Source organism: Leuciscus leuciscus, assembly GCF_965113295.1.
Source record: "Leuciscus leuciscus genome assembly, chromosome: 2".
Taxonomy (NCBI): domain Eukaryota; kingdom Metazoa; phylum Chordata; class Actinopteri; order Cypriniformes; family Leuciscidae; genus Leuciscus; species Leuciscus leuciscus.
In genome coordinates, this window is record NC_138726.1 from 40,600,346 (window position 1) to 40,615,386 (window position 15,041).

The window sequence follows — 15,041 nt, forward strand, 5'->3', positions numbered from 1 at the left end:
ACACACACACAGACAACATATGAGAATTGTTATTGCCTTTCTCACTCTCTTCCCTCAGGTTCTGTCACCAATGCAGAAGTCCAGGGTCTGATGAGTGGGACTCGTTATTATTTTAAGATGGGGGCCTGCACTGAAATGGGGATGGGACCATATTCACCTGTGAAGGATGTCTTTACTCCGCCAAAGAAATATGGTGTGTATGTTTTTTAAAACTGTTTTCACAATATTTAGTGAGTGTATAAGTGTTAAGGTTATTTTTCATATTTTATATATTACGTTTCTGTGATCACCATTTTGTTTTGGTTTAGTAAATACTTTGCAGCAACAGATCAATAACCAGTATTGTAACACTATGTCGGCTAGTTGAATTTATTTAGCTTATTTATTGATCCGATGAAACCCTTTCATGAGCTGCGCTTTTAAAAGCGATAAGCCATGCAAAATCAATTAAAGGAAGTTCCGCCCTGCAATTAAAAGAAAATTCACCAGGTAAACTTTTACCTCTCATGTAAATGGATTCTATTGTTGAAAAGTTTGGGGTCAGTAAGATTTTGTTTAAAATAATTGTATACTTTTAATCAGAATTGACACACTACATTGATCTGAAGTGACAGTAAAGACATTTATAATGTCAAAAGATGAATGGTGATTTTTTTAGATTTTTTTTTAAAGTATACTGAAAAATATGTTTCAAGGTTTCCACAGAAATATTAAACAGCACAACCGATTTGCCATCACAGGAAAAAATGACATTTTAAAATATATTCAATTATTTATTTATTTTTTACAGTGATAAATTTTTTTGTGTGTGTAAATAGAACTTTATAGAGCAAACGAGAGAGAGTGAGCCATTTTGCAAACTATAACAAAGATTTTCAGTGGAAATATAAAAGAATAATTCTCTCATAACCACTAGTTGAAACCTCTGAATGTTTACATTGTACATTTGCACCTGTGCCTTTGGTAGATGCTTTTATACAACACATTTATCTGACATTGTATTCAGAGTACAAGTTTTATCTGAATCAAACCCATGACCTTGCAGTAGTCTTTGAGCTACAGAATTGCTTTGAAAACTTGGCTTATATGTGAACATTTGCTATCAGAAAATGGAAGCTTTTGGGACAAAGACATGAACCTGAAAATATCACTGATTTGTGCTTATGTGTCATTATGTGTATGTAATATTTGCTATTGCTTTGGCAATGTAAACCCCTTGTTTATAATGGCAGTTAAGTTTCTCTGAATGTGTGTGTGTGTGTGTGTGTGTGTGTGTGTGTGTGTGTGTGTGTGTGTGTGTGTGTGTGTGTGTGTGTGTGTGTGTGTGTGTGTGTGTGTGTGTGTGTGTGTGTGTGTGTGTGTGTGTGTGTGTGTGTGTGTGTGTGTGTGTGTGTGTGTGTGTGTGTGTGTGTGTGTGTGTGTGTGTGTGTGTGTGTGTGTGTGTGTGTGTGTGTGTGTGTGTGTGTGTGTGTGTGTGTGTGTGTGTGTGTGGGGACACTGCCATCTGCCTCTGCCCATCACTGACACTCAATTAATAGCACTCCCACAGGGAGTGTGAAGTGATTCAGTCCAGCCTCATATACACACACCTTCTGTGGGGAGTTGGCCACAGAAATTCACAGACTTGCATATACCAGTCCTATAATGACTTATAATTTATATAATGCATTGTGTTATAATTAATATTTCATTATTATATATACAAGTATGGTTTGTATTGAATTACTATGAGGCATTATTGTACAATTGCTTGATGAATGATTTCTACACTTCTATCATGCATTCTCTTTTTTTAACTACTCTGCCTGTCTGATCCCCCCCCCACCCCCCCCCCCCCCTCTCTCTCTTTCTTTCTTTTGCTCTATCACGTTCCTACAGAGCTGGATATCCATGCTGTGACTGGTATCATAGTTGGAGTGTGTCTTGGTCTGCTCTGCATCCTGTTCTGCATGTGTGTCAGTTTCCGCAACGGAAAAACACGGTACGCACCTGTCCAAACTCTATAAGATCCACAACACTCTGTTTAGATAGCTCTGTTGATTATAAATTGTTCACCCAAAGTTAAAAAATTATATAATTTATATTCAACATTTATATAGTAAGTAATTATTTAATGTAGTACTGACAGTAAAACTCAAACTTAAAACATTTTCTCACACAGTAATTTTCATTTTGGGTGAACTATACACAATACATATTGTCACTATACGTATTGTTATATTTTTGTATTGCGATATATTGTGACACGATATATTGTTACACCCCTAAAAACAACGAAATTACTGAAACTTGAACTAAAATTAAAATGAAAAATATATAAAAAATAAATAAATACTGTAATGGTATATAAATAAAGTGTTATAAAATATCACTGTTCATCACAGCATTAGGGCCCTCTTACTTTCATTGTATGGACTAAAAAACACTGAAACAGTCTTTATTTCATTGTTTTAGGTGAACTACCCCATAAATAAAGAACTATGCTGCAACAATTACAGCTTAGGCTGAAATCTGTTTTCCCCAAACGATTTTAATGACAAACGAGCTGCAGCGAAAAGCCTCCTCAAATTACATTCAAATTCAGAAAGTTTCAAGGACCTTTTGGATGTTACTTTAAACTAGAACGAGACATGGGTGAATAACAGTCACAGTGTGTGTGCAAGCGTGTGTGTGTCTGAAGCAGATGTGGAGTATTGAGAGCTGAATGACAGAGAGTCATGGCTGATTGCTCTTGCTCTATTAGAGCTCTGCTGGTTTAATGAACAGCCACAGAGGCAGATTGAGTCTGCTGGGCTTTTGCATTTAAAGAATGAGAGAACCAAACTCATTTCACCTTCTTCTGAGATTTGTGGTCATTATTATTGGTTAACAGAGTCTGAATAGGGCACTGTGTCTCCATTATACACGTGTGACCTTTACATTTCAATGTATATTTTTCACATAAGTATACACTGACATTAATGGTGGGAGATTTGACAAGCTGTGGGAGTCTGGGTTAATTTGCACTCATCAGTCTCTTGGTTGGGGGTTTAGAATGGTACCTCCAGCTGTGAAATTGAGACCAAGCTCTTTAGATAAAATGACTGGTTCTTTAATATTCACCATGTAAATGTATATAAAAGGGAAGGAGAAAAAGGGCAGGTTACATTTCTGAAAATATGGAACATTGTGTATGTCTTTAAAAAGAAATAAGAAATGTTTGATTTTTAAAGTCAATTTCAAAGCAACAGTTAGGCATACACTGTTCTTTGTTTGATAAACATACACTATTATCATTCCACAAAAAGTGATATAAACCAACCAAGCAGTTTCACATTTGAAACACATAAAAACTGTTCAAAACATTAACAATCGAGATGTATTTGCTAACTTATTTTATTGATGATTAGGCGAAGCAAGTTTATTTAAATAGCACATTTCATGGGGTTACAAAACCGTGGATTAACTAAACCCACCAGACTAGTACCCCTGTACTAGTCACCACAGTGTTCCTTTGACCATCATGAGTAAATCCCCCTCAGGTACAATTTAGTCTGTCAACAATTTAGACAGTTATGAAAATAATGAAAATAGATAAACTGGCAAAACACTGGTGTATCATATTTTGTACAGCTGCTTGTTATACTGTGAGATTATCCCATGTGGATTGTACTGTGTCTGTGGTGATTTTTCGACGCGCCTAAAAAATCTATTTGACTTTAATAGACCCGATTTTTCCCTAAAATCGGACAGGAGGACCTCTAGGACTGACTCACGGGGTAACCTCGGGTTCACCACCCCATCAGTCCACACCCCAAAAAACCCATTTGTTCGGAAGCTCTAGGAATGGAGTCGATCCAGTCCGCACCCCACAGAACCTCGAGTTTAATTGACACATCAAACTCACTACTCCACCACAGACCAAGGTCATCAGCATGGTTTCATGTCTCAATTTCTCCAATTAAGTAATTTATGTTTGTCTCTTATCCAATTTTCATTGCCATTTGAGTTTAGAATCAAAAGGAGGATGCAGAAATAAAATACAGTATAATCAGTCAGACGCACAGTGGCACAGTGCTCATTCAGTAAATGCACAGCTAAACAGATGTGACTACTGTAGGAGCACATCTGATCTCTTCTGGAAGGTGGTTCCAGCTACGGCTGGCATAATAGCTAAAAGCTGACTCGCCATGTTTAGAGTGAACCCTTGGTATTTCTAGTTGATGTGATCCTAATGATCTGAGTGATCTGTTTATATTCAGTGAGCATATCTGCAATGTATTGAGGTCCTAGGCCATTGAGTGATTTACATACCAGTAATAATACTTTAAAATCAATCCTAAATGTAACTGGGAGCCAATGTTAAGACCTGAGGACTGGTGTGATATGTTCATATTTTCTGGTTCTGCTCAGAATCCTGGCAGCAGCGTTCTGTATGAGCTGCAACTGTTTTATGGTCTTTTTGGGAAGTTCAGTGAGGAGTCCATTACAATAATCCACCCTGCTGGTGATGAAAGCATGAACAAGTCTTGTCTGGAAACAAAGCATCTAATTCTCGCAATATTTTTGAGATGATAGTATGCTGATTTAGTTATTTCTTTGACATGACTACTGAAACTAAGGTCTGACTCTAGAATCACACCGAGATTCCTGACTTGATTTTTAGTTGTTTGAACCCTAGCGTCAAGGTATGCGTTCACCTTGAGAACTTCATCTTTGTTTCCAAACGCAATGACTTCAGTTTTGTCTTTGTTTAACTGCAGAAAGTTTTAGCACATCCAACTGTTCACTTCATCAGTGCATCGGCACAGGGAGTCAATGGTGCTGTAGTTGTTAGGCGATAGGGCTAAGTAGATCTGTGTGTCATCCGCATAGCTGTGGTAAGCAATTTGGTTCTTTTTCATTATTTGGCTCAGTGGGAGCACGTCTCCTTTACTCGCATAATACCTCTTCCTTCTAAGTATGACCTGAACCATTTTAGGACTATCCCAGAAAGCCAGACCCAGTTTTCTAGCCTTTCAAGAAGTATGTTATGATAGGCCGTGTCAAATGCAGCACTGAGGTCGAGTAGTACCAGAATTGATGTTTTGCCTGTATCAGTATTTAAACGAATATCGTTTATAATCTTTATGAGTGCTGTCTCTGTGCTGTGATGTGGTCGGAAACCAGATTGAAAATTGTCCAAGTATCCATTTGAGATTAAGAATTTGTTCAGCTTATTGAAGACAACTTTTTCAATGATCTTCCCTATGAAAGGAAGATTTGAGATAGGTCTAAAGTTGCTTAAGATGGACTTATCCAGATTGCTCTTTTTCAGCAGGGGCTTGACAACTGCAGTTTTAAGGGACTTTGGAAAAGTTCTTTATAGATGTTATAATGGACTACAAGTTTTGTCTTCTGCCACATGCGCACAGCTTTTCTGCATTGTCTTTTCATATTTTGCACTGCTGTTGAGTTTCTCCAAGGTGCTTTTTGTATGCCACTCTTCTTCCTGACTTTCACAGGAGCAATATCATCTATTACACTCTGTACTTTTGAGTTAAAGGACTCAAGGAGAGAATCAACAGAGTCCGCAGATATGCTTGGTGTTAAAGAAATGGCCTTCATAAATGACTCCGTGTACATGTTGAGTCAGATCAAAAGTATTTAAAACAGTTATGATTTCTTTTGCCATATTGGTTTCTGCATTATCTATGTGAATATTAAAATCCCCAGCAGTAGCAAAACAGTCAAACTCTGAGGAAATTGTTGATAACAGTTCTGTATATTCCTCAGCAAAGGCTGGGGAGTTTTTTGGAGGCCTGTAAATAAGTAAAATGCGTGGAGCACCTTTTAACACAAAACCCAGATATTCGAAAGACAGGTAATTCCCAAATGATACTTACTTACATTGATAGACATCTTTAAATACTGCAGCTACACCCCCACCTCTCCTACCCACTATGCAGACAATCATAAAAGTAAAGTTGGGAGGGGCTGTTTCATTGAGGACTGTTGCACTGCAGCTGTCTTATAGCCAAGTTTAATTTAGAAGCATAAAATCCAGGTTGTTTGTGATTAAGTCGTTGACTAGTAGTGATTTATTTTTAAGTGATCGGATGTTTAAAAGTGCTAACTTGACAGTATTAATTTTTTCCCCCACAGCAATCTTAGTTTGACATGTAACAGGCAGCAGATTAGATTGATTTGCTGTACAGCTTGGGAAGACCTTAGACTTTCTAGCATGTAATATAACAGAAATAGAGAAAGATACAGGAACACTGGGTTCCCGCTTGTTCTGTAAACATTTGAGAAAGTTACTGTTATCATAGCGGGGACCCGACACATATCACTGAGAGCTGATATCAGTTGTTTTTTGTTCACCTAGATCAGATGGAGGAGGGTGTGGGCCCTGGCATTGTGGCAGAGGCCGAAGAGCTCTCACAGGAGGAGGGGGAAGGCGAGCTGGGCCTGCAGGCTTTGGTGGTCACCCCTTTTTGGTTGATATCTGGGGGCTTGCAGCAAAAGAGTGGGATAGTTTAGTTCCAGTATACACCAGTTCCTCCAATTTCTCGGAGAAGCTCAGATGTGGGGAAGCTGTAGAGAGGAATAACATGTCTGGTGAGAGAGGCTGTTGCTCTGGTGTTACCGGAGGCTGTGATATGTTGTCCTGGTTTTCCTGGCTGTTTTCCAGAAAGTCATCCTTGGGTGCTGAAACTTCTAATCCATCACAGTCTGTCTGTGGTGAGCTCTGTGCGCAAGGTTCAGCTGAGATTGTGTCCGTAAGCAGAGTTTGTTGTGGCTGCATGGTGTTATTGTTGTCCTTGTGTGATATGTCAACCACATGTCCATTCAGGTGCTGAAGTGAAGTCCTGTGTTCATTTATACTCTGTCCAGGTGTGTGTGACATTCAGGTTGAGTGGATTGGCACACACTGCTGAAGGGTGATGGAGGGAGAAGTTAATGTTGTCCTTTAGCACTCTTGGACCAAGTTTGTTTGGCTGGAGGCCATCCTGTTTGAACAGTTGTCTCTGACTCCAGAAAAGATTGAAGTTGTCAATGAAGTTTACTTGTTTTATATTGCAGGTTTTTGGCAGCCATGTTCCTTGTTCAGGCAACAAGGAACAAATTGGTTTTCACAGTTGCTTGGGCTTAATAGCCCAAGCAACTGTGAAAACCAATTTGTTCCTTGTTATGATAATGGGTTATGGTACAGTCTGGTCTCCATTTATTACATTCCTCTTGCTGGAAGTGGCCCACTGATGAACGTCTGAACTTTCAGTCTTCAAATTGTTTCAAAAAGTTCATTGAAATCCCTCTCGAGGAGTTCTGACTGCTCTTTCTGAGTATCATTCTTCCCCACATGAATGATAAGTCGATTTGCAGTCTTATGTTTCATCGGAATGTTCTGATGTTCCCCGTTTACATCAGAAGTTGTTGCTTGTGGGAGGCAGCACGTAGTTGTATCCCTGCTGCTAATGTTTCTGATTATGGAGTCACCCACTATCAGAGTCCTGTGCTCGGCTGCGCTCTGAGCAGAGTGCCGCTGTCTGCTCGGCCTTGAGCGCCAGTTAGCATCAGTGTTAGCTACTGGCTGATTAGGTCTGGGTTCGATCACATTCATCTCGTCTGGAGATTCCTCATCTACATTCATTAATACTTCAAATCTGTTCTCAAGATGTATAGGCGGTGGTAGGAAACCAGTGTTTGCAATCCTTGTCATAGCCACATCTGGGGTAGAGGATGCTACTGCGGCAATATGTGATGCTCATGACAATCTGATGTCTCGAGTGCCTTTGGGTCTCGCTCCCTGTTTGTGCCATTGATTAGTGTGTTGATCGGCTTGTTTCTCTACACTCAGTATGGCTTGTCGAGGAGCACTAGATTCATGAGACTCAACGGCTGTATGCTGGGGACGTCCATAACGTAATATGTGTTTTCCGTCAGGTTTGGTAGTCCCGCAAGTAACTTTGTTTCAAGAACTGCAATCCTTTGTAAAAGTCTGTGGCAGTTTGTGCAGCAAGTAGATTCTAGAAGAGGCATTTTCTTTCTTATCATTTTGGATGTAGGCAGCTGTGTTTTCCCTTCTCTGGAATGTAAGCTGATTGCAGTGGAAGGATGGTTGGATAGGAAAACCGCTTTTTTGTAGTAATCTTCCAGTCACAAAAGTTTCTAGTTTTAACACTGACGCCAAGCTTTGTCGATTTAGCACTGTGCTGATTTACTGAAGTTAAAATTAGGAGATAAAATATAAAAGCGATAGAGCAAAGTGTGTATTGCTCATTGTTAGTTTATGATACTTAATACATTAACTAATTTTAACAAATGAAACCTTATTGTGAAGTGCAACCAATTTTTGCACAGTATTCTATATACAAATTTACCCCCCTGAAATGTATTTTCGAGGCAATGGTGCTACAGAGTCGATCTCTTTAAAAAGTAATGAGGAAAGGCTTTTTAATTGTTTGTAAAGGTTATACAAAATTTGGAAACCTTGAAAGCATTATGTAACAGCTCACATTATATGCATGTCTATATATGTTATATTTATTTGTATGACCTGTTTCAAATAATTTTGTTTGTACTTTTGGATATCTTTGGTGTTAGCACTTGTTACACAGTAAGAGAAATGCCTCAGGACATGCATTCATTTCATTTGCTGAGGTCTTATAGAAGTGTAAATCATTTGCATTCAGTTAAGCTTTATAAATAAAGATGTTAAGTGATTTTTTTAATGATCTTTCTCTCTGCCATTGTTAGGGATGTCTCTGGTGGACTTGACTCGAGTTCTTTGAGTCCTCAGTACAGGAAGGGTGCCCGTCCAGTGCCTGTTGCTGCACCTGACTGCAGTGACTGCCATGAGCTGGAAACCCTCATGCCCTCTAGTGCACAAGACCCCAACAGACCCCTCACAGAGCCCAGTGAGGAACAGAGTCTAATGGGTAATGTAGCAGGGACTGATGATGGCCTTTCAGAATCCAAGGTGAGCATTGCCAACATGGTGATCTAGTGTAGTTAACTGTGCCAGCACCTACTGTACAACATTACAGTATACTATGGGACCATTTTCCCAAGTAGGACGTGTTCCTGGAGCAACATCCTTGTTGGTCTTGGAAGAAGGTTCATATCGCCTCATATCGCCTAATGAGATTAGGTTTGGCTTATGGTTGGGATAGGACTGTTTCTTTGATAGGAATCTTCCAAACCCAACATAAGGTGTTGATCCAGGAGAATGTTTTCATCTTTCAAGTATATTCAGTCTTTCAGTTCTTCTTTCTGCTCCAAACTCAGTCAGCCTGGAACGGATCCGTTAGTCGGAATTGGGCCAATAGGATCACTAGATACAGAGATACTATAACTGAGGATTCTTCGGCTCTCATCAATGGAGCTCTAGAGGGACCACCGTCAGAGAACAGTAAGGTGAGCCAAAGGAATGTATATATGCTGATGTATGTGTGTGTGTGTCAAAGGCAGGCAGTATAGAAGTACAGAAGTCGCATAACAGATTTTGGATCTTTATCTTATGACATTATCCTTCTGCTTGTGCATTTATGAATGTGTGTCATGGGGGAGGGGGCTGATAGATTGTGCCTCATGCAGCAGGAAATGTACAGAGAAGTAATTAACATTAAGCAGACAGTAGGGAAGACACACAGCTAATTAGTATGTGACACCTGAAATGGAAAGCTGAAGTCTGCATACCTTTTGACCAATTACCGTCCTTCTCAAAGATACTCAGACATAGGCGGCAGGAATTTACACCTTTGTCCAGCTTTCCTCCTCATAGTATCGTTTTATTTCCCTGTTGACATTTCTAAAAATCTGTTTTTGTCGTGAAATAGCGATATAGTCTTAGTAGTGTAGTGTACAAACTCATTAACATTTCAGTTTGTGATGTTCCACCTTGCATACCCACAATGTGCAATTTCCACCCCTTAATTCAATGTTTATTATAGCCCTGTCAATTTAACACATCGATTTAGTGCAATTAATTATTGAAGAAAAAAATTTGAACTACATTCAAATTGTCATGGTGTCTCAAATCCATTACATTCATGGTGTAAGAAACTGGGAAAAACTATGGAAATTAATAAATAAAAATGTATAAGATAAATAGACCATTTAAAAATAGCTCACAAAGTTTTATATAAACAATTTTAGATACACTACTGTTCAAATGTTTGTGGTCAGTAAGATTTTTTTAATGAAATTAATACTTTAATTCAGCAAGGATGCATTAAATTGATCAAAAGTGACAAAGACATTTGTAAGATTTCTATTTTAAATAAACTTTTGAACTTTCTATTCATCAAAGAATCCTAAAAAAATGTATAACGGTTTTCACAAAAATATTAAGCAGCACAACCATTTTTAGCATTGTTGCTGTATTTGCAGAGCGGGCATGTGGAGAGGCTGTATTCCCTCAGCAAGAACCAGGTGGAGGCTGAAGTCATTGTGCATTCACAGCTGTCTAACACAACAGTTGACCAGGGTCCACAAAGCGACATGGAGCTCTGTATCGAGTCTCCATCTTCCCAGCACCCTTCTCCTGGAGACAAGGCAACTCCATCAACCCCTCATCCACCTTGTGCTCACAGCGAGGACAACATTGAGACCCAATCTCCATCTCCAACCCCCAGCACTCACATCTCTGAAGTACTGTCCAATCACAATGGACCATTTGAGAGTGAGCTTAGCCAGCCAACTGTGGGTGGTGCCAAAAACCAAGGAGTGGGGCTTACTAATGGCTTCCACTCGTCCAAACCCCTTCGGTCAAAGGCAGAGACCCTGGAGAACGGGACCCACAGACTGTGCCCCACAGGAAAGGTTCTGTCCTCACCAGGTCTCCCCACTTCCCCCTCATCCTTCGCCAGTTCTGGCCTTGTCCATTCTACCTCAGGGGCACATAACTATGTGTACCCCTAAGCTGGAAGGAAGATAAGTGTAATAAATGGTGTTCCTAAAGTTCTGGGACAGAGAAGGACAACAGTGGAGACCAACGAGTGGCACCTTCCTGCTGGAGAAATTGATATTTTCTCATAGCCACGCTTGCCTCCTCTCTCGGCTGTTTTGGACCTTTTGGTTCCATTATTTTATATGTATGTACATATAGAATATTTTTTTAGCACTAGTATCCATGGATATGCATTTTATGGCATATCAGTGGCACACTTTAATTCCTCTTTGTGTGCATGTATGGAATGTGCTGAATTGGTTTATATGTTTACATGCACACGTGAGGTCAGAGTGTTCTTACTCTGAGGTGAAGTCGAAGGATCCTGAAATCAGCCCTGCATATGGAAACAGAACTCATTCACGGGACAGATGTCACGGATCGATCCGAGATCAGTGCCAGTGGGTGGAGACCCATTTTGTCAGAGAAGATTACCCTGCCACAAAGTACCACCTCCTGCTGTCTCAGGGTTGCCACACACAAACACATAGATCTGTGCTTTCGAAATGGTTATTACAGAAAAATAGCACCTTCTTCAGTTCTACGTGGATATTGCGTAACTGTCTATTCAAGTTGAAAGGGATTGTGCACCCATCAATGAAAATTTCGTCATTTACTCACCCTCATGTCGTTCCGAACCTGTGCATGGACAAAAACGTCTTTAAAATATCTTGTTTTGTTTTCTGCAGAGGGAAGAGAGTCATACAGGTCTGGAATTTTCATTTTTGGGTAAACTGTCCCTTTAACTTGGTCAGATCAAAGGTACATCTTCACATAAATGCATGCAAACACAAACCTGAATACAATACAAATAAAAACCCACATTCCTTGACTGGAGCGTAGCGTCTCAGGAGTCTCAAATTCAAGGTGCATTTGTATATACATGATTGCTGTATTAAAAACGTAGAAAAACATGACAAAAATGAAGGAAAACAATACAAAAAGAACACTCATGTACATTTTGTATCATTTCAACTCTTGAGTGTACTTGTAAAGACACATCACACTCATTCATGCTCCAAGTTTTTCTCAGTCAACAGCACTACCTCATTTCTTTACAGGATTGTATTATTTTTCTGTGTGATTTTATGAGTGTAATTAAGAAGGCGACTTCTTATGTGCGGTTTTTAAGCCGCCTGATTCATAGCCTTTGAATAATAGCAGAATCTACAGCCCTTCTCACTCTGTGTCTGTGTTCTTGTGTAACGGTTACTGAAACTTTCGTCTCTGGTTATTAGCCTATGTGCAAGCATGTGGTCATTCGCTTGTGTAGACCTGTGATATGGGAGAAAAATAACTTGATCATCACAACAGTTTTGCAGTATACCCTTCAAGTAAGGGATATAAAAACAATGGGAAGCTAAACACATGGCTTAACTCAAGACCTTAAGGTTTGTGTCCATAAGATCTACCTGTTGACATGCCAGTCATCTCTTTTTCTCAGGAACTTCTACACAGGGAGTCTGAGAAGAACATTTTCAGCCAAACTAAGAAATAGCCTCCATCTCTCAGGCAGGTCTTGTCCCGTACCTTATTCTTTGTCTTTTGGCCACGCATCTGTCACCATTTGGGGTTCATCTGGAACTGTAAATAAACTTTGTCCTCCATGCAAAATCATGCATTGCTGCTGAGAGCAGGATCTGTATCTATTGTGCTTCCCTTTTATGCATTTTAAAGCTTATTTAAAGTAGTTTATTTTATGTTAAAGCTGTTATATTGGAAGAGAAACATCAAACTCTTGCTTTCTTCAGGTCATTGACAGGACTGCCCGTAATGTCAACGACAACTCTCTGTCTAGTCAGTCTCTGTCATTTGATTTTACTCCTAATTCAATAATTTCACTGAATAGTGCTTTGGTGCTAGATCAAGACTAGGTTCTTTTTAAGATGGTCTTTTAAACATTCCAGTTTTTGTATGTACAGCAGGCCAAACTCAGGGCTGATCATGTAGGAAATGAAGATGATGAATGTCTGAATTACTCTGGCTGCTTTTTTAACAACATACAGTAAGCATCTCACATACCATCAGTTGTCTCAATTCTAGATGTCTAGATGGCCAGTCAACAACAGCTTGATCTGTAGCTTTAGTCGATGATTTTACTGAGATTATAATGTAATTGTTAAATATGATGCCTGTCAGTTCTGTGCTAAAAGAATAGTTCACCCAAAAATGACAATTCTGTCATTTACTCATCCTCATGTCGTTCCAAACCTGTATGGCTTGCTTCTTCCTTCAAAAAGAAGATATTCTGAAGAATGTTTCCAAAACAACATTGGACCCACTTGATTTTCTTTGTATGGACAAAAATTCCCATTCATTGTTCAAAATATCTTCTTTTGTGTGCTAAATGGTAGAAGAATTAGAATTTTTTGGGTGAATTATCCCTTTAAACTGCAAACAATGGTAATTTCGATTTTCACAAATGGTTACATTGCCACACAAATCATTCTTGTGTTTTTTTTTTTTTTTTTTTTTTTTTTGATATGTTAGTGTTGTCAAACTGACAGTCTTAGCTTTGCTCCTGAGTCTTATACATCAGATTATAGTGTTAGCACATCCCACCAACAGCATTAGGAATGTGTGGGGGAAATGAATTGATCTCTTGTTTTGTCTAAAAATAAGGAAATTGTGGTTTTGCCAGGGTCAGCAGATGTCTTGTCACTCTCAGATATGCATGTTATTTTTCAGCAGCCCTTCAGGATAAGTTATAATTCAAATACCTCATTTGCTGCTTGTTAATTTAATCACGGATATACCTTCTACACGCACATATAGTTACATGTGTAAAGGATTTGGATCACATGTTTGGCAGCAGTGTTTTCTTAATCTGGAGTTGATTGTCTCATTTTACCTCATTTTGAAGCTTCAGGCTAGTTTCTGCTCCACTATATTAAGCAAAGGAATGGTTGTCATTTGTGTTTTTCTGGAAAAGTCTGGGATTTTGCAGAGCGATGGATAGCAAAATGCTTGAAATGAGAAATCAGACGACCAGAGGGTTCCCCTGTCAAGCCATACCTCTCAAAACAGACACAAGGTTGCATGTGGGCCATTTTTACACTGTGCGTATAATCAGTGCTTATTGCTCAGGTGCCCTGTCTTTGCATTAAAACTCCAGGGGAATGCAACGGCTTACTCTGATGGAAGGCAGATGTGCATTGAAGTATGAAAACTTCACCTGTCATCCTGTAAAATAAAGGCTTTAATGACAGGGGGAAAGCAACAACAAATAGTGACACTGATGGACAGACATTTTTCTAAAGAAATCGTGTATTCTAATGGCTGTTTTCTCTTTGGTGCTTTGTGGTGACCTTTTTATTCTGGTGATGTGAGAATTCATCCATTTTTTTGTAGTTTTCTCCCCAACCAGCAGACCTGTGCTTTTCTGAGATTGTCAGCACACTGTGGACACATTTGTGTAACACCAGCAGCAGTATGGTCTCTGACGTCTGTCGGTAAATGTGAGAGACAAAACATCAGTCTCAGCACACACAAAACTACACTATCCCAGTGAGATTACAGCATGTGTATGTCTGCTGTCTGTTTGTATGTCCTCATGGCCTTCTTTGTAAAATCAAATCTAGAGATTGTAAAGGGTTTAAGGCACAGTTTGAAGAGATTTAAGAAGCGCTCATTGACCATTTGGCTTCTGTTTCTGGGGATATGGGTAATACTGTTTAACTCACATAGAAATGTTATACTCTACAAGCCCTATGATCTGTAGATCTCGTTTCTTTTGCTGTGACATCAGACTTTCATAGTCTATATATATATATATATATATATATATATATAACTTCAATTTACTCACTAGATTGGATCTAATCTTTTTAACTGGAACAAATGTTCCCTATGAATAATTGAATTATCAAATGAATACTCAATTATATTTTTACATGAGCTGTGAAGGATGGAGTTTGGTGCCAGATAGATGGGTGCAGTGGAGGACAATATGATATTATAATGTTTATGTTCTTCCTCTCTCACTGTCTCTGTTCGTGAGGTTTGCAGCATCTAAGTCTCTGCAAACTTGTGATATGTAAATAAACATCTTAATACTAAAAATAATTTGTCTCATTGTTTTTGTATTTTTTTCAAAGCAGTAAGACATACCACATATATTTTCCGTTAG

The 15,041-nt window shown here is 39.0% G+C and overlaps 1 protein-coding gene across 1 annotated transcript in view; it reads left to right on the forward strand.

Annotated features, from left to right (window-relative positions):
* Nucleotides 1-14,977, forward strand: part of igdcc4 (immunoglobulin superfamily, DCC subclass, member 4) — an 81,396-nt gene extending 66,419 nt beyond the window's left edge. The window contains exons 16-20 of the mRNA XM_082162588.1: nucleotides 59-193; nucleotides 1,879-1,981; nucleotides 8,719-8,941; nucleotides 9,250-9,378; nucleotides 10,354-14,977. Of these exons, the coding sequence (XP_082018714.1) occupies nucleotides 59-193; nucleotides 1,879-1,981; nucleotides 8,719-8,941; nucleotides 9,250-9,378; nucleotides 10,354-10,884 (1,121 nt within the window). The 3' untranslated portion in view covers nucleotides 10,885-14,977. The remainder of the gene's footprint in view (nucleotides 1-58; nucleotides 194-1,878; nucleotides 1,982-8,718; nucleotides 8,942-9,249; nucleotides 9,379-10,353) is intronic.
* Nucleotides 14,978-15,041: the final 64 nt, after the last annotated feature.